The sequence below is a fragment of the Diachasma alloeum genome, unplaced genomic scaffold (genome assembly GCF_001412515.2).
Source record: "Diachasma alloeum isolate Michigan unplaced genomic scaffold, Dall2.0 Dall_scaffold_00363, whole genome shotgun sequence".
In the NCBI taxonomy this organism is placed as follows: domain Eukaryota; kingdom Metazoa; phylum Arthropoda; class Insecta; order Hymenoptera; family Braconidae; genus Diachasma; species Diachasma alloeum.
In genome coordinates, this window is record NW_021680502.1 from 338,942 (window position 1) to 364,984 (window position 26,043).

The following is a 26,043-nucleotide window of genomic DNA, read 5'->3' on the forward strand; positions in this document are numbered from 1 at the left end:
GATGATTTTTTTTTGCGTTGTTGATAATTACCTGCGTAATCAGCAAGACAAATATTTCCATATTCATTGGGTCTGTCCGCATATTTCTTGAACACATCAGGCATGTATATATCAGTAGAATCCGCATCGAGTTTTTTTAAAGCATCTTCGGATTTAAATATTAAAATCCGTTCTGTTATTGGACCAGTGTTGATGAACAGTGTCTTTCTATTTTTTTTCGATAATGATAACGATAGAGTATGATAAGCTGCCTCTTGTGAGGACATTAAATTACCATTAAGAAATACATTTGCAATTTTTCGGAATTTGTCTTTGACACTGGTATTATTGTTATCACAATCGATAGCAGCTTCTCTCAATAGTTTAGATAAACCAGCTTCAATTTTACTGATGTGATTAGTCACATAACTCATTACTGCATATTCATCCAGTACAAATTGCAAATCTATATTTGATTCAAACACTTGTAAAATATCTTCATTATAAGAATTAATATTCACCTCCAAACTGGATCTTTTCAAAAATACACGTTTCTGTTTTAATGTGCTACGAATAGTAAAGATATATTCTTCTTCAGACATTTCCAACTTTTCTAAGATTTCATCATAACTCATAAATGTTTTCTTTTCATAAAACTCATTCATTAAGGTTTCAATTGCTTCAAACTTTTTCGGTGCAACTTGATGTTCATTCAATGGTTCCATTATCATTGTTTCCTTCATCACCGGATATGGAATATGGAAGCAACATTTTTTATTCTTCTGTCCTTTATAACAGCTATGACCATGCTTATGCATTTGCAACTTGATGTACGGATTTTTTTCATCATATTTACACGTGAGAAACATTAATAAAATTAATCAGTTGACCATTGCTTTTTGCATCACTATTACACTCATATTTGGGGGATTCCTTCAACCACAGGAGCATATGTTCATGTGGGCTGCCACTTTGTTGGAATTCAACTCTTTGATAGCTGTCTTGAAGTATATATTCTCCAAAAACACTTTGTTTTTGTCTCAACAGCCACATAAATTTTTGAACCTTATGATCGAAATATCGTGCGCAGGTCACTGGGTCATTCCGAATCAAATCAGTCTTGATATTATAATCCAAATCATACGCTTCCTTTATAGACAACGTTGTACCCTTATCACTGTACTTCATTAAAGTCTGCAATAATTCAGGCCAATGACTCTCAGCAGCGGATAATGTCAGAAAAAAAGTAGGTTTACCCAATTGGCGAATCATTGCTAATAGTTCTTTCTTCTTATGTTCCCAATATGCTGGCGAGGATCGAATGAATTTNTAAAGATATATTCTTCTTCAGACATTTCCAACTTTTCTAAGATTTCATCATAACTCATAAATGTTTTCTTTTCATAAAACTCATTCATTAAGGTTTCAATTGCTTCAAACTTTTTCGGTGCAACTTGATGTTCATTCAATGGTTCCATTATCATTGTTTCCTTCATCACCGGATATGGAATATGGAAGCAACATTTTTTATTCTTCTGTCCTTTATAACAGCTATGACCATGCTTATGCATTTGCAACTTGATGTACGGATTTTTTTCATCATATTTACACGTGAGAAACATTAATAAAATTAATCAGTTGACCATTGCTTTTTGCATCACTATTACACTCATATTTGGGGGATTCCTTCAACCACAGGAGCATATGTTCATGTGGGCTGCCACTTTGTTGGAATTCAACTCTTTGATAGCTGTCTTGAAGTATATATTCTCCAAAAACACTTTGTTTTTGTCTCAACAGCCACATAAATTTTTGAACCTTATGATCGAAATATCGTGCGCAGGTCACTGGGTCATTCCGAATCAAATCAGTCTTGATATTATAATCCAAATCATACGCTTCCTTTATAGACAACGTTGTACCCTTATCACTGTACTTCATTAAAGTCTGCAATAATTCAGGCCAATGACTCTCAGCAGCGGATAATGTCAGAAAAAAAGTAGGTTTACCCAATTGGCGAATCATTGCTAATAGTTCTTTCTTCTTATGTTCCCAATATGCTGGCGAGGATCGAATGAATTTCAACATTCTAAATCCATCATCAAAATCAATTAAGTTAGAACGAAAATCAGCATCTAATGTTTTGGCAACATTGATGTTATCATTGGCACTTTTCTTATTTCTCCTTAAACATATATTAATACTGGATGAACATGATATTTCTAAATTTTTTCTGGCCATGAACAAAATTCTCGTAGGAATGCACGACCGTCGATCATGACGTCTCACCTCTGATTTCACACGATCTGAATAAGATATTGATTTCGGTAAATTGAACGAATACCCTCCAAAAATTTTGGAAAACATAATAATTCATCCAAGTCTTCAATTTTATGCCATGCTCATGGATATTTATCTTGTCCCGGTGCGACTATTTTAAAAATTGGAGCATAATTCTCAACGACGTCCGTATTATTATCAACCAGCAAATCAATCAATTGTTCAATTTCCCTCTTCTCTTCTTTTGAATTTTCAAGGATTCTATCGTGCTCAACTATATTGGTGATATCATAACTTGATATACTTTCAATTTTTGCATCATCAATAATATCATTAGTGTCAACTATAAAATCCACTGGCTGATTATCATTCTCATAGTTCTGAATATAGTTGTTGTCTACTTTAATAGCGTATTTTTTGTACAGTGGTGAAGTGATTAGAAATTTTAATGCTTCACAAATAACACTGGGCCTGATAGATTCAAACATGTAATGACTTTTGTGACTAATATGTCGTTTCAACTTCAACTGAATTCTTTGCATTTCATTGAATTTGCGGGGTAATACTTGGAGCATATCATTGTTATCGACTTATATATTCACTACACTACCTTTTAGACCTAACTGTGGATTTAACGCATATGGCTTTAATGCCCGAATTTGCAGAAAATTTAATACTGGTGCTACCATCCATTCTTCAAGATCTGACAGTCCTGTTACACATTTTTGTGTTTGCCTGAACTGGAGACCATTGCTGGTTGAGGATTGATGAACTTTGCCACGATATGCATAATTTTTACATGTGTCGCATATGAAACCGGATGGGAAGTTGTTAATTTTGGTTAGAAACTCATGGCCGCTTTTTTCGATGATTTTTCGTCCGTTCAGTGTTACAACTGAACATCTAAAAAAGAGACCTTCACAACAACAGCATATGATTGAAGCTGTTTCCGACCGAAACTTGATGAATTGAAGTTGAAGTTTTGCTTTCGAAGAAGATTCTCTATTTCTTATCAAACGATTATAAAAATTATCACGAAAATTCAATATATCAATTTCTCTCTTATCTCTGTGCGATTTCGATCTTTTTTCTAATTCACGCGCGCGATATTTCGCATTCTTTCCTTTTTCTTTTATCCTTCGTGCATTCAGAATCCTTTCCCGCTTTCTATACGCTTTTTCATAACGTGTGATTTTCATTCGTTCCAGATTTTTCCTTCTTTCATTTCGGCTATAAATCTTCCTCAAACGCTGTTTTTCATTTCAAATTATATGTAAATAAAAAAAACACTAACTCCCCTATCGGGAAATTAAAAACGAAAAAACTCAATTTTTTCTCCAGATAAATTGGAATAATTGGAAAATTACTGGACTGATTTTTCCAGAAATCTAATCCGCTCGAAGTTACGCAGAGACGCATCGATTGCATCCTGGAACATCTCGATCGATGCATTTGTCCATGGGATATCGTGGAGCAAATTTTTTGCAATGGACATATCTACCTACACACACACACACACACACACACACACACGTACATCACCTTAAAAATATTCGGAGCATATTTAGGAGGTCTTGAAACATGAAGAAATGCAAAAAAATGACTTTTTATTTTCGGGGTAAAAACAATACTCCCCTATCGGGAAGTTAAAAAAAATTGAAATCGTTGAGGTTGTTGTTTAGATATTGAGGAAAAATGAAATTTAAACAAGTTGTTATATCTCAGGAACTACTGGACCAATCATGCTGAAACAACGCTCCAAAGTAGAGCTCACTTATAGTTACCACGAGCCAAAATTCCAAATTTGTATCTAACAATTTTACCGTATTCATGTTGAATTTTCTAAAAATTAATCACCAAAAACGGAAATCTGCACATACATACATACAGACATGACCCTAAAAACATCATTTCTTCACGCATCGTGACATTCTAGATCATTTTCAATCAAAATTAGAAAATCGAAAAATCGACCAAAAACAAAACAAAAACGGTATAATTTACCAACAGAATTTACACACCCAACCCTGGTCCACACGCGCAGCAATGTGCGCGGCAACTTTATCCACCACCAGTTGTCCATATGAAAGATTGGCACATTACTGAAAGTATGCATGCTAGATTGCCACACTGTTTAAATATACACAAAAAATTACACAATTGAATTATGCACTTGCCTTAAGTCCCCACAAAAATATTGCAAACATACTATTGTCAACCTTTTAAAATTAAACATGCACTCAATTCCACAGAGCCTTCTCACACATGGAAATCGACACGCTCATCAAGTACACAATCATATTCTCCACATTATAGAATAAGTAATCATATCTACACATTGCGCGTTTTAAATTGCACAATGTGTAGATTGAACAACACACCGATATTTAATTTTTTTATAAAACTGCATATCTAAAACATAGGGAATTAAATTTCTTCAATGAAATTCCACACGTTCCCGAGTGGAAATTGCTTCAGGGCAACCTGAAGCACGATCAGAACTTGATCAGGTTTTTGTATGGTTCGAGTGATCCGGTGATTCCTGATGAGAACCTGACCAAGTTCTGATCCAGCAGATCGGATTCGAAAAACTACAGGCGGGTTCAGATCAAGTTCTGATCAGGTAGACATGATCAGATGATGCCTGATGAGAACCTGACCAAGTTCTGATCCAGCAGATCGGATTCGAAAAACTACAGGCGGGTTCAGATCAAGTTCTGATCAGGTAGACATGATCAGATGATGCCTGATGAGAACCTGACCAAGTTTTGATCCAGTAGAGCGGATCCGAAAAACTGCAGGCTGATTCAGATCAAGTTCTGATCAGGTAGGCACGATCTCACCCTGAGATCGGCTGCCTGAGCCCAATTTGATCAAATTCCGATTTGATGTCTTTGATCGGCATTAAAACGGGGTCTATTGAAGAGAAAATGATCAGATTCAGATCCGGTCCACCTGACATTAATGTTAATGTTTTTCGGATAATTTAATTAACTATTATTATACGATTCAAATTAAGTTTTATCAACCTTTATCAATCATTATTTTCAATCTTCAAAAAGGATCATTAAAATAAATTTAGAGGGAACGGAGTGAACAGGGATCGAAGAGGTTGTGGCTTTTGTGGGCTCTGGAAAGGCGGTCGGAAAGAGAGATTTCTAGGAGTAAGGGAGAGGGAAAACATGGAGTGGTTGAGGTAGGAAGGGTTGAGGAATGGAAAGAGGATGAAAGTGAGGGGGAAAATGGAAAAGTGGTGCAATGACGAGAAAGGGGAAGGTGATGGAGAGGTTATGGGGTAGCAGGGAAAACGTGGCAACTAGAGGCTTATGGTCTGAAGTGAGTCGCAGTGAAAGGCAGGAACAGGTGGAACTGGAATCAGGGTTAGTGAAGGTGGAGAGGTTAGGCTAGGCTGGAAGCTATGGTGGAGCAGAGGATCGAGGGAAAGAGAGCGTTGAGGTGACAACAAGCAGTGTGAAAGTAATTGCGAATTGTGATACACGTGGCCGGGTTAGAAAGAGAGGTTAGAGTGAAGAATGTCGGAGGAAGAATGGAATAAGTGGGTGGCGGACGATAAAGAGTGGAAAGAAGGTATGTTGAAAGAGTTGAAGGTGATTAGTGGGTTGTTGAAGGAAGTACTGGTGGTGAGGAGGGATACTCGGGACGAAGGCGGATTTGGTTGGGGAAGCCAGGCGGGCGCGGAGAAGGCAGGTGAAGTAGAAAGAGAGGAAGAAGAGCAAGGAGGGATACGATGATGGAGAGGATAGGAGAGGAGAGAAGAGCGGAGGCGGAGAGCTGAGAAAGTCGGTGGAACGCTCACAGTGATGGGGTGGACTGAGTAGCCCCATCGAGGTGAGGGAACCGCCGACCGGCACAGAGAGAGAGGGACCCGGAGAGAATGAGAGCAGCAGACAGGACGTTGACAGGATGAGGAAGAGGACGCAGGCAGAGAGACTTCGTTCGAGAGCTCGGGTGGGTTAGAGTCGGTGGGATTTGGGCAGCGAGAAGGCAGCGTGGAATGAGAAACAAAAATTAGGTCAAGTGAAATATATTTAGGCAGATATAAGAATATGTGACTCTGCACCTCTTGTTAACCCTTCGGCGAACACAATTAACAGTTATCTATCATTAAAATAAATTTAAATTGATTTAATTTAATGAATCTAATTTAATTAACAGCCAGCCCTTCTGAAATGTACACAAGGGAGGGATGATGATGCCGTAAATACGTATTAGAGGAGTATCAAACTTACACGCAAGTGATCTTGAGAAAAAAAATCACCAAATGTCTATTTATTTATTAGTGTTATTGTTATTATCATTATTATTATTCATTAATGAAATAAATAAAAATTTAACTGAGCATATTTTATCTCTGAGAATACACACGCACATCCGCGAGATCAGGAATAATCGTAAATTCAACGAATACCCCGATACAAATTATATAGGCAATGTACAGTTTACCCAATAGTAATAGCGCGATAGCGTAATGGTTAGGGCATAGGATTAGCAATCATAGGGTCCCCGGTTCGATCCCCAGCATCAGTAAAAAAAATAATAAGCTTTTTCAGAGGTAATAACAGTAGAGATTCATTAAGAGAGGCTGCCTACGGTGAAAGAATTGAATTATCTTTTGTTTTGGATTAATTATCATTGATAATTTTTATTGACACTGACAGATAGGTCATCTGGTTTTCATACAGTTGACTTGATCAAGTTCGGCTCCATTCGTCCTGATCAAATCCGGATTGGTCAGAGGCGCAATATTTCTGATCAAGACCGGATCCGTTAACTTGATCAATACCTGATCAGTGGTCAGGTCTAACCTGATCCAAACTTGATCAAGACCTGACCGGAATTTCGACTCGGGTTTTTAGCGTGTTGTTGAAACTACACATTGAAGAATTTGAAACACGCCATGTGTAGATATGATTCTTCATTATATAATGTGGAGAATATGATTGTGCACTTGGCGGGCGTATCATTTTCCATGTGTTGAAGGTTACTATGGAATTATATGCATGTGTAATTTTGAAATGTTGACAATAGTTTGTGTGCCATACTTTTCTGCGGACTTAATGCAAGTGCACAATTCAATTGTATAATTTTTTATGTGTATTTCAGGAGTGTGGCAATCAAGCATGTGTACGTCCAGTGATGTGCCAATCTTTCGTGTAGACAACTAGGGGTGGACAAAGTTGTCGAGCACATTGTTGTATGTACACTTCAAAGCGGTGATATGCACTCTTGTGGAGAAAATGTATGTGCTCAAGGGGACGTCGACATTTAGGCTCTGATCCAACTTTTTTCTGGCAATGGTCATTACTGCCGTCTGCCGAGGCCCCGCGATCGCTGGTAATTTTTAGCGACGATCGACCGTGGCGCCATCCCTCTCATGGGGTGATACTTATTCTTGGCTTGGGTCGCCTGAATCCCGAGAACTGTATCGAATAAAGGGAAGGAGGCCGTGAGTTGGGGACAATCGAATCGGGATAGAAGCACCCTAGGGAGACATCTGGACGGAACTCATGAAGTTTGAAACTTGTTAAGGGCATGAATGACTTCGCTAGAATAGCTTTATTATCGACTATGGACGATTATCGTAATTTCAATTTTACGAAACTTTTGGGGTAATAAATTATATTTGGCAGTAAATAAAGATACACGCACTCATTGATGTAGAATAATTGTATTGTGCAATTGAAGAATGATTTCGATGAACAATATAGCATATATGCGAAACTTATGATGAAATATATTGAGGAGAATCAAGTTCTGCATATTTCTTTTTTCAATATACCTATTTTTTCGGAAAAGAACCATTTCCACTGAATTTGTTGCATGAACATATATTTTTTCTGCATGAATATTCAAACCGAATGTGGCGAATCCATATATGAGCGATATTGGAGGGAACTGTTTTCATTTATTTATTATGGAAAATCTGAATAAATCATAAAATATCTTCTCTTGACTAATACCTGGCTACCTTATGATAATTCACAGAACGAATTGACCAGACGATCAATAGAAAAAAAATCAGGCCAGGTCGCGCGCTCCCTCTTTGGGGTATGACCGGTAGGGGTTGGTGGAATTGGGTGTGACCCATTACGGGTCGAACCAATAACTTCCCGACCATTTGTTTTTGTTGACGCTGGGGTCATGCCACAGTGAATACGGCGCACGCTATACGTAACGCTAGTCATTGTCAGAAATATTCGGAAAACAGTTGGATAATTATTTCATGCGTTGCATGCGTTTAGCGTTGCATCCATTATGGCATTACCCTTAGGGTGATTTCGCAAAGAACGCATTTGCAATTTATTTCAACTCAAACTTCAATCAAGTTTGAGTTAAACCCACTTTTTACTTGACCCAATGCAAAATTCTCTCAATTCAGAAGCTGATCCACTTAAAAATTTGCAACTTCAAAGTTGACCCACTTCAAAATTTTCCAACTTTCCCTTTTTTTAATTGCAAAATTCGAAAGTTTTATTTAAAAAACTCAACAACCACTGAGACGATTTCTTTCAAAATTCAATGAGAATCAAGCTATGTGGAGACGCATCGATTACACAAAATTAATTCAAATCCCATCTTAGGTAAAATGGACGAATTTCTATGAAATTAACGCTTTTTGGCATTTCTTTACAAGTTTTATGCGGATAAATAAAATACCGCTGAGTCAATTGTTTTCATAAACTAATCAGTTCTAAGTTACATGAACACGCATCGTTTGAAAGAAGAAAAAAATCAATCGCTTCATTCGTTCAGAAGATATCCTTGGACAAAATTNGACTTTGAAGAAATTGTCATTCCTTCACATGTTTTATGCAAATAACTGACAAACCGCTGAGGCGATCGATCTCATAATCTAATCAGTTCTAAGTTACATCAAAACGCATCGATTGAAAAAAAAATTCGAATCGCTTCATTTGTTCAGAAGATATCGTTGGACAAAATTTTGGTCACATACGTACATACACACACACATACACACACAAACACACAGACATGTCTCCAAAAACGTTTCAGGATGATTCGAGAGCCCGAGAAATGTGGAGAAATCATGGAAATTCCAAATCTGATTTTCGGGGTCATTACAATAACTTCCTCCCTTCGGGTCGGGAAGTTAATAATGTCCAATACTCCGATATACTTTTTTATCCGAAAAATTATTCATGAGGATCGCATTGATTCATCCAGGGAATGTTAGCCAATAACATGGATTCTATGGAATCTCGATTGTTAATGGTAAAGAGGAAGTTATTGGAAATAATCTATATTGGTGATAGTGAGAGAAAAGAGTAAGCCCATATTATTTCAGAAAGAACTTGAATGATTTCGAGAATCCGTGCATATCAAGTCCTATAATTCTCATGCTCCGCGAATTGTTAAACAACAATCTTCATATATAGGGAAAGGGATCCTTGTATATTGAGAGAATTTCTTCGTTTCTGATTAGATTACTTTTCGCAGATGAGATTGATTTACAGGGAAGCAATGCAAAACGAAAAGCATTCAAATTTTTGTCCGTTCAAATTTTTGTTCGAGAAACCAAATGAGTTTCTCCTGTTTGATATTCAGAGGTAGAGCAATAATGAAGAGGAAACCCTTTGCTCAGGAAGGTCAAGAGGAAATTCGTGAGAGTTGTAACAAACTTGTCGATGAATTATAAAATTATTTAATAGAGTTTTCAAATTCTACCGCTTAATTCCAGTTGATATAAGAGTTATCTCAGTAACCAACATCGTAACTAGCACCCTACGTTACAATATTCACATTCTGCTGCCATCTGCTGTGAATCTGTTCACCCAAAACACAGTCGGTAAAATCGAATTAGGATAGATCAACGTTCGTCCTCCCAATTGTTTGCGTAAATGAACAGGTGTTATTTCCTCTCTTCACTCATCGAGAAAATCGATTGAATAAGCTGTCAGCCATGACATTTAAAAGTCACATATTGACGTCGTTAATAATCAATGAAGGATGGTAGAGATATCAGTATATTCAAAATAAGTGTACACGAGGTCTCTTCTGGAATCACAATTGGTAAATAATTTGAATGGCCTCGAAGTTATTCGTTATATTATCAATTCATAGGGAACTATTTTTATCAAATCAATATGACGAACTTTGAGTTGATCGTTAACATCATAAATGGAACCACTGTTTATGTGTAAATCGGATTCCTCGATCCATTCAAAATGTGTGTGTGTCTGAATATCCATTCCCATATATTGTATACTTATATATTCTACTGTATTTGAATTCTCTCAAATCGTCAAATACTCAATTCATAAATTTTCAAATAACATATACGCATGTATGAGAACTCGCCCTCACTCTCACCCTCAAATTCAGTGGAAAATAGGCTTCAGTGTAGTTAATTATCGGGAATATCTAGTCTTCATGTGGAAATAAATTTTGAATCATAACCCCGTCGCTCAATTTATGAATAAAAGCAATAAATTATTGAAGATTTTTGAGTGTTGGACTCATCCTCCTGCGACAATTCATTGTATGAAGAGAAATATTAATAACTCAACTCAATTATGGAGTATCGAACGAAGACCATTTCATTATATTCCCTCATGTGTGTAGATCACTCCAACAGATAATTTGTCACACATAATATATAACCATGTTTTTAAAAACAACATTGTTTCCAGAAAAATGGCAATATGTGAAAAGATTCAATTAGTCCCTTCTCAAATCTCCGAACTAGTATTCGATAATGATATAATATATAATTGAACATTATCGCGGCTTCTTCGCCCATCGGTAACTTATCGACATGGCATTTTCAATTTGCGGTATATACGTGCGATGGTCTCCTAAAATTCGGAAGGAGAATCGTTAAGCNAGTATATTGTAGGAATTTCTTCGTTTCTGATTAGAAGACCTTTCGCAAATGAGATTGATTTACAGGGAAGCAATGCAAAACGAAAAGCATTCAAATTTTTGTCCGTTCAAATTTTTGTTCGAGAAACCAAATGAGTTTCTCCTGTTTGATATTCAGAGGTAGAGCAATAATGAAGAGGAAACCCTTTGCTCAGGAAGGTCAAGAGGAAATTCGTGAGAGTTGTAACAAACTTGTCGATGAATTATAAAATTATTTAATAGAGTTTTCAAATTCTACCGCTTAATTCCAGTTGATATAAGAGTTATCTCAGTAACCAACATCGTAACTAGCACCCTACGTTACAATATTCACATTCTGCTGCCATCTGCTGTGAATCTGTTCACCCAAAACACAGTCGGTAAAATCGAATTAGGATAGATCAACGTTCGTCCTCCCAATTTTTTGCGTAAATGAACAGGTGTTATTTCCTCTCTTCACTCATCGAGAAAATCGATTGAATAAGCTGTCAGCCATGACATTTAAAAGTCACATATTGACGTCGTTAATAATCAATGAAGGATGGTAGAGATATCAGTATATTCAAAATAAGTGTACACGAGGTCTCTTCTGGAATCACAATTGGTAAATAATTTGAATGGCCTCGAAGTTATTCGTTATATTATCAATTCATAGGGAACTATTTTTATCAAATCAATATGACGAACTTTGAGTTGATCGTTAACATCATAAATGGAACCACTGTTTATGTGTAAATCGGATTCCTCGATCCATTCAAAATGTGTGTGTGTCTGAATATCCATTCCCATATATTGTATACTTATATATTCTACTGTATTTGAATTCTCTCAAATCGTCAAATACTCAATTCATAAATTTTCAAATAACATATACGCATGTATGAGAACTCGCCCTCACTCTCACCCTCAAATTCAGTGGAAAATAGGCTTCAGTGTAGTTAATTATCGGGAATATCTAGTCTTCATGTGGAAATAAATTTTGAATCATAACCCCGTCGCTCAATTTATGAATAAAAGCAATAAATTATTGAAGATTTTTGAGTGTTGGACTCATCCTCCTGCGACAATTCATTGTATGAAGAGAAATATTAATAACTCAACTCAATTATGGAGTATCGAACGAAGACCATTTCATTATATTCCCTCATGTGTGTAGATCACTCCAACAGATAATTTGTCACACATAATATATAACCATGTTTTTAAAAACAACATTGTTTCCAGAAAAATGGCAATATGTGAAAAGATTCAATTAGTCCCTTCTCAAATCTCCGAACTAGTATTCGATAATGATATCATATATAATTGAACATTATCGCGGCTTNCATATATAATTGAACATTATCGTGGCTTCTTCGCCCATCGGTAACTTATCGACATGGCATTTTCAATTTGCGGTATATACGTGCGATGGTCTCCTAAAATTCGGAAGGAGAATCGTTAAGCCGAATCTATCCCGACTCGATGTTCCCCAACCCGAGGCCGTACAGCGGCTGGTAGAACCCCTAAAATCATGTCACGCAGCATGTAGTTCACATTGGTTGCGTTGGTGGCAGTAGTAGTCACTCACGTGGTAAAACAGATTATTAGCATTGGGAAATTCATCCTACTGAAAATCCCACTCTCTGTCCGTGCAATAATTTGACAATATTATATCAATTCCTCAATAAACATATGTAAATACACTTGTAGAATATGAAAAAAATTACAAATCTTTTCTGAATGGGGATCCATGAGTGACGATGGTTTGAAAAATAATAATGAGCCAATTTTTGTGTTTATAGATTTTTATGAGAGAACTATGTAAATTAGCAATAAAAATCCAACTGAGGTAAAAAAAATAGCAGTGTGAATGACGAAGGAAAACAAAATATATACTCGTTTTAATCCGGTAATTCGTTCAAAAGATATGGAGCATAGGAGGTTTGTGAGAATAGCAAAAAAATGAAAATTCAGTAGCGAAGCGGCGAACCGGGTTAAGTCGATTGTGAATATTGGTCAGTTTTTGACAAATATCTCGGAATCTAAAAGAGAGAAAAATTTTTGTCATGACGTTTTTTGTAGAGCCAATGGAGGGTTATAAAAAAGGTCATGAAAAAAATTTTGCTGTCTCTCTTAGATTCCGAGATTCACCAAAAACTGGCCAAAAGTTAAAGTCGATTTAAGTCGGTTTATCGCTTCGCTACTGAATGTACTCGATTACTAAAAATCCAAAAATAAAGAAAAAAACAATTTTCTTTTGACTATTGGACTATTTTTTGGCAAATATTGCAACAATATTGCGATTAGAACATGATCTCAAGGTAATATTCTATTGGTGCGCGAGAGAGAGTGCCATATCTAGAAATCCAACGGTTTTCCGACAATCTAGATAGTAGCGCCTCCATGCAGGCTGTTCAGAATTACATGTTGCGTGAAATGATTTTTTCGTGTCACGTGACCTGAAAAACTCCAAATTGGCGTTTTTCAGATCGCTCGATATGAAAATTAATATACACACCTCGCCATGGAAAACATATCACCCTCCCCCACGTGCTTGCCATCCTTGCCTTCGGCTCGGAAGGCAATCTTGCACATGGGGGACGGTGATCTGTTTTATAAGGCTCAGGCATGTCATGTACTATACCCACAAAAGTTACCCCCACACTGAGAAAAATCCGGACGCTGTTTCAAAGTCGCGCTCGACATCGAAAAAAATTGAAAAGCGCCAACTTTGTTTCAAAAGTCGTGCTCTTGAATCGAGGGCGGCACCGTTGATTCATAATTTTCGGCGCTTGGAGTCCTATTTTCCGCTGTCAAAAAGCCGCGCTCTTAATTCAATGTCGCCGGGATTCAGTTCAATCTTGGCGCGAATTATTCAAGGGTAGGAACCTTTGATTTAAAGTTCCTCACGCTCTTGACTTATACGAATCAAAATTGAAGTCTAAGGCAATTGATTCAATGTCTCACGTCGATGAATTGTGAGCATGACGTACGATTCGACGTGAGAAAAATGTATGCATTTCACAGGTATATACATTTGTTTTAACGCCCAGAGGTCTAAAAAACAGATCTTTATTTGACAAAAACAGATTGCGCCAGCGATGAAAAAAATACATTGAATGATTCTGTCAATTCATGGAGTCCCGTCCCACTTCGCCCCAAAGCACACAGCCGTGTGTCGCCGGACTCATGCACGGACACGCTGAAAAAAATTGAATATCAACACGACGAAAACCAACAAAAACAGGCACAGTTGACACGCTTTTTTTCATTCGTCGGGAAGACGGGATGTGATGAGGACGATAAGTCTGAAACTGGTGAACGATTCTGGCGAACGATATCCACAACTTTTGGAGCGGACTGTACTGCCGACGCTCCAAAGGGACCGCGGACGGGGGTCAACTTTTTTACCCCTAATTTTTATAAATAATTAAAAAACATGACAAAATATGTTTAAGACACCCTTACCCCTCCATATGCATAAATTATTTGAATGAAAAATAAAATTGCTGAAATTAAATAAAAAATTTTAACATTGGGATTTCAAGAGGGGGCGGAGGAGAGATGCATAATAGGGGAGGGTTAAAAATTTTAGCCAACAAGGCGAGGGGGTTGGGTAAAATTTCCAACTCTCCCCTATTATGCATCCCCCTTCACCCCCTCACAAAGTCCAAATAGTCCAAATTTTTATTTAAATTTAACAATTACATTTTTCTATTCAATTAACGCATGCGAACGGAGGGATGGGGGTAGCTCAGATAGATTCTGAAACCCTTTTTGAATAAAATTGTCAACCCTCCCTTATTACGCATCCCCCTCCACCCCCTCTCGAAGTCCCAATTTTCGAGATTTTCTTTTTTATTTGACAATTTCATTTTTTTATTTAATTAACGCATGCAAACGGAGGGATGGGGGTAGCTCAGATAGATTCTGAAATCCCCTCCCCTTGTTGGGTAAAATTTTCAACCCTCCCCTATTGTGCGTCCCCCCTCCATCCCCTCACAAAGTCCAAATACTCAAAATTTTTATTCAAATTCAACAATTTTATTTTTTCATTCAATTAACGTATGCGAACGGAGAGATGGGGGTGGCTCAGATAAATTCTGAAATCCCCTTCCCTTGTCGGATAAAATTGTCAACCCTCCTATATTATGCATCCCCCCCCCCTCCAGCCCCTCTCTAAGTGCCAATGTTAAAAATTTTTATTTAAATTTAGCAATTTTATTTTTCATTCAAATAATGTATGCATATGGAGGGGTAAGGGTGTGTCAAACATATTTTGTCATGTCCCTCAATTATTTATAAAAATTAGGGGTAAAAAAGTTGACCCCCGTCCGCGGTCCCTTTGGAACGTCGGCAGTACAGTCCGCTCCAAAAGTTGTGGATATCGTTCGCCAGAATCGTTCGCCAGTGTCAGGTTCTTCTGTTCCTGATTAAAGAAAATATTCAAATTCCATATTTCTTTTTTATTGACTTATTTGTTTATCTGTTTGCTGAAAATATGTTCTGTTTGATTGATTTGGAGGCTGACTTGTTTATTTATTCACATATTTTTTTCATTAATTTTCAATTAGCATCTTGTTTCTTCCTGAATGATGAAAATCTAAAGGTAGTGGGGTAAAACGGACCAAATCTACCTATCAATCAAACGAAAATAGCATAGTAAAATTTTTCACATAATTTTCAAAGGTTTTTTCAAACTCCAATATAAAATCTGATTTATACAAATTACGGTATTCAGTCGGGAGATATGGATAATTGAAGAAAGTCCGTTTCACCACTTCTTCACTCCATATTTTTCCCCTATGCTCCAATCAGTTTATAACATTAGGTTAAAGTTCTCTCCCCTTCCATTCTCAATTTCTGCTCTTGATTGAAAGTTTTGTAGACCTTTCAAATGAAGATTTTCTCGCCTTTGATTCAAGAGCCCGTTTTATCAGAAATTCCGTGAAAACAAAGGCGCGTGACTTTGAACGCATTTATGGGCGCAATGCCTTGAAATGAGCGCCGCGCACTTGAACTAGCGTCGGATTTTTCTCAGTGCACTCCAGGGTGTTCAGCCTCTTTGTCTCTATTCTCCCTGGTCTATCCTCTTTGGAATTNCATTAGATTAAAGTTCTCTCCCCTTCCATTCTCAATTTCTGCTCTTGATTGAAAGTTTTGTAGACCTTTCAAATGAAGATTTTCTCGCCTTTGATTCAAGAGCCCGTTTTATCAGAAATTCCGTGAAAACAAAGGCGCGTGACTTTGAACGCATTTATGGGCGCAATGCCTTGAAATGAGCGCCGCGCACTTGAACTAGCGTCGGATTTTTCTCAGTGCACTCCAGGGTGTTCAGCCTCTTTGTCTCTATTCTCCCTGGTCTATCCTCTTTGGAATTCTCCCTAACTTCTCTACTCTCCAACTTCCCAGCGATCAGCGACAGTGGAGAGAGTGTTCCTTTAAGGCCATCATACACGAGCGAACGGCAGGCGAACGGTTCGCGCGAACAGGGTTTGTCTGCGAACGGTCTCTCGTCTCGAAACTCCACACACGGGACGAACCGAATGCCGTGATATTGATACGTCAATATAGCTGCGTTTTTCATTTTTCAATTATTCTTCCGTTTTTTTTTACTGTTTCATTAAATGTGAAGGTAGGGCAAAACTCAATTTTTCAGTGTATTTATCTTTTACTTAACTTTTTTTCCTTGAGAATTTATACCAAAATAATACGGAAAGAATTGTTAACTACTATGAATCACTTTGCGATTTTGCCCCTCCCTATTTACTTCCACAGTGATGACGTATCGGCATGGGCCTCCTGTCCCTTCAGGTATTGACCCAAAACCATTTCTGTTGATATTGGTGATAGCAGAACAAGTTTCTCCCAATTTTATGAATTTCGCTGGATTTTAACATAATTTTTACCGAATGCGTGATATTTGGGAAATTTTGCGGAGAAACAACGTTGTGAGTTAATATTGGAAAATTTACTCTTATTTCAGTATATTAAAGTATAAACGTAATTTTTACGCCATTTTCATGGTAATTTCTATCAAAATTTTGTCTCCATGTGGGAGGGTTCGTTCCCTACCGATCCATCCGCTTTTCTAGGACCGTTGCATTATTATAACCCGAAATAATTAATTAATTAGACCATTTGGTTCGCGAACGACGTTCGTGATCGTCACACACGGACGAACTTCCAACGAACTTGGTTCGCCACGAACGGCCATTTTCAAGCCGTCTTGAAAACAACGAGCGGCGCACGACGAACGACGAACGACGAACATGGTTCGTGGGCCCCACAAACGGGCGAACTTCGTTCATCGGTGGGTCGATTTCACTATGTTCGCGCGCACTGTTCGTCTGCCGTTCGCTCGTGTATGATGGCCTTTACTCTGAGTACTCCAAACGTGTGTGAGTGATATGTGTGTATCCCTGTGCGCTTGGTGAATATGCAGTAAACAGTCTCTGCTCTCGCACGCAGAGTTGGGCGTTCCAGGCAGTTCTAGAGTTTTTTACATTATACGTAAAATACCCGTATTATACGTCGAAAATGTACAAAATGTAATATACCGTTTTTGACTTATTAGAGATTCCGAATACACGTAAACTACTTGTATAATACGTCAAAAATGTACACACTGTATTAAACTGTATTTTATGTATTTGAATGGCTGCATGGCCCAGAGTATCTGATGACGATCGAATCTCAAGGGTTACAAAAACTAAAAGTTTAACCCTCTGACTCGCAATCCTATCCCCACTACCTATGGAGCCTGAACATTCGATGTGAGAGGGGATGAGTAGTGTGCGCGCGAATAGTGCCGTGGCGCAAAGCGCATGTTTGAATACATGAGTCCCAAATATAAACATTTGTAAAAATAATTTATTGATAGATAGGATGAAACAAGTTTAAGGAAGAAAAGAAGCAATTAGAAATAAGATATCTCATTGCTGTCAATCTCCAAATCATGAATAGGACTTCGATTTTCAACAAATGGTTGCACTGGATCATGCTCAATATTTAAGGTACTTCCGCAGTAAGTATACTTGGTGAAAATTTCAAAATGGTATAAAGACGCAATATTTGGATCATATGTTGTTGACCACATTAAAAAGATATTCCCAAAATTTCAAGTCCCTGGTTCACCCCATTTTTGAGATATGCATCGCCAAACATTCAATTTTTGTGTTTTTTCCATTTTTGACGATGTATATCTCGAAAATGGGGTGGACAAGGTACTTGAAATTTTGGGAATAGTTTTTGAATGTGCTCAACAACATATGATCCAAATATTGCGTCTTTGTACCGTTTCGAAATCTTCACCAAGTATACTTACTGCGGAAGTTCCTTAAAGAGCATTTTCGTTCTAGTTATTCATCAATTTTTTTTTCTTTGCTGAAAAATCATCTGGATTCATTTCACAATTTGAAGGTATCTTCCTTTGTTTCACATATTTACCAGGACTTCCACGTACAGTTTTCAATAAACTTTCATTCTTTTCACTTTTTCCAGGCACTGACTGTTGTTCACTGACATTTTTTAGTTTTTTATCTCTCATTATTTGTTGCCTATCTATCAAAAATTGTATAATATGCAGAGGGCCCCGATAACTTTCCAATACTTACAACGGTACTGACGCAAAAGGAGTGACGGAATAGTCACATGACCATTTCTCGCGCGCTGTGATTGGCGGCCATCATACCGAGACGGTTTCGTACAGTTTGCGAGTCAGAGGGTTAACAGCTAACCGGAAAGACTAAGTAGGTCACAAGAATCAGATGAGTCATCCGGGTCAAAAGATCAGAAGGGACAAAAGAGTCACAAGGGAATAGTCAAACTCCACGAAGGTCAAACACCACGAGGGTCACGAGAGCATGGTCAAATTTCACGAGAGTCAAATGTCACGAGGGTCACAAGGCGATGATTAAATTTCACAAGGATAACGAGGATTATAAGGGGACGATCAAATTTCACAAGGGTCCCGCGGAGACGATCAAATTTCGTAAGAGTCAAACGTCACGAAAGTCAAAGCTCACGAGAGTCACAAGGGGATGGCCAAATTTCATGAGAGTCAAACGCCACGAGTGTCACAAGGGCATCGCCAAATTTTCAACTTTTCAGGGCCCGAAATGATTACGTGGAAAATTCAATAAGCCTGAATACCTAACAATCTTTCTTACAATCAAGAGTCTGAGATTGTTCCATGCAACTTCTAAGGGCCGTTTAAGCATCATATCCTCTTGTGACTCTTGTGACCCTCGCGATGTTTGATCCTCGTCAAATTTGCTTGTTTCCTTGTGACGTTGGACCCTCGTCGAAAATGACCATTGTGTCATTCAACTGACGTAAAATTTAATTATTCCTTTGTGACTCTCGTGACGTTTGACGCTCTTGAAAATTTGACGATCCCCTGGTGATTCTCGTGACATTTGACCGTCGTGAAATTTTATCATCCCCTTGCGACCCTCGCGGAATTTGACCATTGTAACATTCAATCTTCGTAGAAAATGTCCATTGTGACATTCAAAACTTCAATTTTTTCGTTGTGACCCTTGCGGAATTTGACCTTCGTGACATTCGATTCTTGCTCCGTTGATCACGTCAAGTCCAGCCGTTATTACTTCTAACACTTATTAACTTTATTCTAAACACTAATTTTTCATAACGGCCATCGTAGCAAGTATTTTACCTTTTATACATGTAAAAAATTGACGTAAAATACAGAGTATAATACAGATCGTAATGGTTGGGTGAGTGAGGTGTTGCTCCGGCGGACATCCGAGTGCAGCTGCGTTTAGCGCGGTTAGTACTTGGATGGGTAACCGCTTAGGAACACCCTCGCCCAAAAATTTCGGAAGGTAGGCACGGTACAGTGGCCTAATGTGCCCCTCTAGTCAGTGTGGCAGAAGGGCACATTAGGGCTCTGCACAATCGGCCGGCTGTACGACTGGGGTTTTCCATGGTTTCCCTTGCAGTCCTAGCCCAAATGGGGTATAGTTAAAAGTAAGATGGTCCATGGTAACGCAGAAAAAAATCAGAAGAGAGAAGTGGGAGAGGCAAGGCAGACGAATGGGGAGCCTATAAACCTGTAATCGTAGTAGGAAAGAAATATGAATAAAAAATAATAATCCACGGTATAACACGTGTAAAATACTCAATATTTTACGTAAAGTATTTTACTTGCCCAACCCTGCTCGCACGTTTTTCGTACTCCGTGTGTCCCATAACCTCTCACTCTCACTCTACTTGGGCGACACCCTTCTAGCGACAGAATGTGGATGTCCGCAACCGATCATTTCGTGGAATTTGCATCCCCGACGTGGGGAAGTTAGGGAGACTCCACTGTTATTTTGAAAAATTTGTGGACCGATTCCGCAACTTCAATTCTTCTTTGTCTATAAATGGACGTGAGCTAGCATTTATGTAAATACATTCAGATTTAGCGTCCAAAAGTCCATCAATCAGAGTAGGTTTTATCTTGAAGACTAATATCATTCGAAATCTGGTGGAACCTTGTTATTGTTAATATACAATCCGTGACTCGGTTTTATTCAACTCCACTGGTGTATCCAAATTCAGAAATGAATGCAGTGAGTAACCAACGACCTAATACAACTCTCTGTTCTAATTTAGAAAATAATGCAATATATTAAATATGTCAGAGTAAATTTTTACTGCATTTGCATGGAATTACTTCACTATTGAGAGGTGTAAAGAAGAAAGAAAGAGGAAATATTGACAAAACTCACCCTTTTGATCATCATTGTCTCTCTACGATAATCACTGCTGCATTTAGTTTCGGTACCACTATCAATTGAACTATCCTTAGAACCCCCAAGCCCTCCGCCTCCACCATCCGAATCTATGGCGCCGCGGGGAGGCGGGAATGGTATAATCTCATCACTGTCGTACACAGATTTAACTGTAATTCCATCAGCCTGTTGAACTCTTTGGGCCCATCTTCCTTTTGGCATGTCAACACCAAGTGATCTCACAACAGATGTCCCAATAGATTCTTCGTTTGCACTGGTACATGTGTTTATTTGCTTTTTAGCCCACTGTGGCAATTGTCCAACACTGAAGCGATAATCAATAAGAGACTGCATCGTGGAATTAGAATTTGGATCTAAAAAGTCAGGTGTTGGTGGACCAAATGTTTCGTTGTCCAACTGTTCACTATCATTTGGTGTGGGAATTTTCTTCCCAGCTCTAATTGCTTGTTGAGCTAATCGAGCCTGCATTGTCACTACCATATCGTGTGGTACCTTCCAGACAAATATACAGCCGTCACCGCTAGCTGAAATTAAATGTCTACAGTCTGGGCTAAATCTCAGGCCCGTCACTAACTCAGAGTGTCCCAACATTGTTGCCATACATTCACCACTATAATAATCATAAACGCATAAAGTTTTATCCGTACATGATGTTGCAACATAAATCCCGGAGGCATCTAGAACTAACTTAATCAATGATCCGTCTTCTCCAACTGATCCTTTGAATGTTTTATTATGTTTGCCAGTTGCAGCACTGTATACTCTAATATTCCTATCTTGGCAAGCAGTTAAAATATGTTTTTGGCCGGAATCAAGTTCCATATCATAAAGCGTTGTTTTACCTGCAACATTGTGACCTCTTGAGAATTGTGGGGAACCGCCCGGTGTACCTTGCAGTTGGCGAAAAATAATACTTTTATCAGCTCCACATGAAACCATTTGAAGTTTATCGCTTTGATTGAAGAATCTAACAGCAGTGATTGAAGAACTGTGATCATCCAAAGTCTGAAGGAAATCATAGCCTTTATCGACATTGAATACATGGATCAAACGATCTCTTGAGGCACTGGCTAGAAGTCTTGGAAGATCCGAGGGAAATTTCGTATATTTCGAATACTCCAAGCACAACACTTCAGCATCGTGAGCTTCAATCACACAAGTTTCATCCAATGTGGATACATCATGTATTCGAATATTTCCGCAACGATCCCCCGATGCTAAGTGTCTGCCGTCTGGACTAATTCTGATCGATCGCACACCATTGCGTGAATCATACGAAGAATCACTTTTATCTGTTGTACCAGCTGCTGCTAAATCTAAATCTTTGAGATACGTTAATTCAGGATCAACATAAAGCACTTTCAGTAACTCATTGCTGTATATATTACGACTGTACAGTGTATCATCGGGTGGTAAATCTTTTTGGAGATTCCAAATCCTAATTGTATCATCACTTGAACAGGTAACGAAGGAGCCAGGTGGCATAGAATTAATTGATTCATTTCCATTGGGATACACTTCGACTCCCCAGATGCAAGCCGAATGATAAAGAAAAGATTGAGACTTTCCCACTCTGCGAATATCACGTATATCCCAGACATAAATGCTGTGATCATTATAGACACAGGTTAATTTATTATTTTGTTCATCGAAGGCGAGTGCTACTGCATCGGGATATCGTGCATTTGATGGATGTTGTGACATATGATCTATTGACAGTCCCTGAGCAACATCTACACCAAGATAGTGAGTTCTTGGTAATGTTGTTATAAACTGAAGTGTTGTTGGAGAAAAACATCTTATTATGGCCTCAGCACAGCCAATAAATATAAACTTTTCACCCACTGCTATGCAATTGGCACTTGATGTTCTTAATTCTACCCACTTGTCTAATAATCTCCGATTATTAAATTCACACAATAGGCCTGTTTTAGTTATTGCGTAGGTTGAATCCGCCATTTCACCACAACCGCAAGCAACATCCACGAAATCATTGTTACGTTGTTCACCCAGTATTGCAGATCTACCCATAAGAGGTACTGGCTCTTGATATTTTGCATTCCGGCAGTACTCCAGATACCAAAATTTAACATGTCGGTTACCAACAGTCACAAAGTAATTGCCGCTTTCCGCGAATGATACAGCCTTCACCTTACTAGAGACTTTGTTTGATGCGACCTTTACATTATTCCGCCAGTCCCAGACATTTACAATCATGTCGTGTTGAGAACCAACGGACACAACGTATTTGTTGCTTGGTGAAAATGCCTAGAAAATAAAGGAAAAAAATTCCGTTGTATTTCGACTATATTGAATGCTATTAATAATTATATTAATGTGAAATAATGCATCAAATTTTCGTGGTTTTATATTCAATCCACTTATTTCTCCGGATATTTTGGAGTCAATAAACTCTTAAGTAGAAAACCATTCGCCTTCGTTACTATCTACGGAGAACAACACTCGTATTATTCCACTAATTTCAACTTAAATACGAAAAAGTAGTTCTTGAACTGCCGAAAATAGAAGATTTTACAGGGTGACAATTACGAAGTTGCCTAAACTCATCGTTTATAACTTTGACACGAGTGCCAGGAAAAAAAAGTAAAATACATATGAATTGAATAAAGATGTCATTTTTATTTGGAATTATAGTTTTAGTTGAATCAGACATTTCTCATAGATACTTATTGAGATTTGAAAAAAATTGACAAATTGAGCCAGGAGATAACTATTAATGGAAAATATTTTCGAAGTGATTTTCAATCGAATTTGCACAATAATCAAGCCGTTTTCGGAAACTATGAAAAACTTGTTCAATCTAAGATGGAGAAATACCAGAAATTCCGTCTCTGATGACTTTTTTCAAATCATCTTTGATCTGGAGTTTTTCCGCATAAACATTATCTTTCAGGAAGCCCCATAAGAAGAAGTCACACGGGTTCAAATCGGGTGAATAAGGGGGCCATTCCATAGCTCCATACGCAAACTTGGGGTAACCTAATCCGATGACGCGATCACAATACACTTCATAAATAGCTTCAAATACGTCCTTAGTTCTGTGCGGTGTAGCACCATCTTGCATAAAGTAATAGTTCTTAACCAATCCTCTTCTTTTAGCCAAAGGGAAAAATTTAGTTTGTAGCATTTCTCGATAACTATTGCCTGTAATGGTCCCTTCTATGAATTCCAAGTGTATTATTTTGATTGAAATAGCTGCCCAAACAGTCACTTTAACAGGGTGTAAAGACTTTGCCTCAGATAAGTGTGGATTTTCGCGACCCCAAAAATGGTAATTTTGTTTACTTACATATCCATTTAAATGGAGCTTCATCTGTGAAGATTATGTGATTGATGTCGATCTCATCATTTTCAAATTTCTGTGTCATAATTTTACAAAACTTAATTCTTTTGTTTTTGGAATCTTCTGTCAGCAACTGATGGGTCGTAAATTTGTAAGGGTGTAACTTGAAGAAATTCTTAAATATTAATCTCAGTGTCTCTTGGTTCAGTTTCAAAGTTGCCGCTGCTTTTCATATCGAATCCGTTGGATTATTCTTGAAATTTTCTTCGATCTTGGCAATCGTATCTTCTGTTATAACTGAGTGTGATAGACCAGGAAGATCATGACGACGGTCCTCAAGAGTATAATACTTGATAAAATTATCAATTACTCTGGGAGAGAAAGTAATAAATACTTGAAGGTTTTAGTCAAAAGTGAGGTTATACGATGAAGCCAGATAAATTTTTTTTTTATTCTCATCTTCTGAGGGTGGTTTGACTGGCTACTTTTTTACTTCCAAATTTGGTACGAAAGCCTCTATATGCTTCAGTATAGTTTTTACCTCTAGTATAACAGCACTCGATAAGGTATACTTTTTCTTCGTTTGAAAGGTTACTCATTTTGAAGTACACGTAGTGCTTCTTGTAGCGTCTCAATAGAAATTGACAACACTCTAGTATATATCTAATGAACCTAACCTTCTGCATCTCAGTAGGAAGGGAAGACATGTGAGTATACTTTAGGTAACTACCCATTTGTCACCCTGTACATGACAACACACATCAGAAAAAAATGGTAAGCCATGGGAATACTTACGACACAATTTATTCCATATTTGTGACTGGGAAACTCGGCAATTTGAATGGCATTCTGAGGATCTGATATGTCCCATACACGGACGTTGGGTGTATGACCACATTCACCCGTAGCCAACAGTCGACCATCTCCGGATAGCGCGAGGGATGTTACCGTTTTTCTACAGCCATTCAGAACGTGCGTTTGCGTATTCTTTCGGGGGTTGAATAGAATAACAGTACATCTGAAATTTAACGAAGAATCGGCATATTGGTATCATTATTTTTTCTTGTAAGGAGCTGAAGATAGCTTCCATTAAACTGTGTCTAAATAGCGTTCGTGAGTTGCTTGCGTGAGTAATTTGCAACGTTTCACAAATTATTATGGAAACTATTGTTCTTCACTCATCGTAGCAAATTTTTTCACCTCACATGAGACTTGTACTTGCTGTTGACAAGTGCTACAAACCTCAAACTAAACAAAAAATTGTTACAAACTTATATGGAAAAACGCTTTTTCATAGTAGTAATTTTTCGTCTCTAAGTGATACATTACGATCGAATTAACAAGAATTAGGCCAGTCAAATAAGGACTTTTTTTTGGCAGAAATCAAGGATGATAGAAGACGGATAAAAACCCCAGCATATGATGCGGAGAAATAATATGAAATACGTATTCTAAGTTTTTGGGATTCTAGCGGACCGGGAAATAGTTTAAAAAAATTAAAAACTGCAAAATTAAGCATCCGCGCGACCGTTTCCGTTTTACGTTAACGAAACCTTGATAGGATAAAAATCCATGAGACATGATTTGTAGAGCATTAAATTTCCTACAAAGAAGTCAGTGGCGGCGTATTTATAATTTCAACCGTTCACCCCTCACGTACGGGCTCCATACCATGTATGGACCCCGGCCGATAGGACAAGTTCATGCCTCCATACATCGTATGGAGCCACGACCGGAGGTTAGGCGGTGTTTGGGGTGAATTTGAGAGTGAATTTCTGTGGTTCCCGGTAGCTTAGTCGGTAAGAGTGCCCGGCGCGTATCTGGGAGAACCGGGTTCGATTCCCGGCTGGG

General features: G+C 38.0%; 1 protein-coding gene across 2 annotated transcripts in view; it reads right to left on the reverse strand.

Annotated features, from left to right (window-relative positions):
* The window catches only part of LOC107041365 (mitogen-activated protein kinase-binding protein 1), a 210,334-nt gene that overhangs the window by 51,797 nt on the left and 132,494 nt on the right, over positions 1-26,043 (reverse strand). For both annotated transcript variants that reach the window (XM_015261885.1, XM_029126324.1), the window contains exons 4-5: positions 24,988-25,210; positions 20,865-23,156 (exon numbers count right to left, since the gene is read on the reverse strand). In XM_015261885.1, the coding sequence (XP_015117371.1) occupies positions 20,865-23,156; positions 24,988-25,210 (2,515 nt within the window). The remainder of the gene's footprint in view (positions 1-20,864; positions 23,157-24,987; positions 25,211-26,043) is intronic.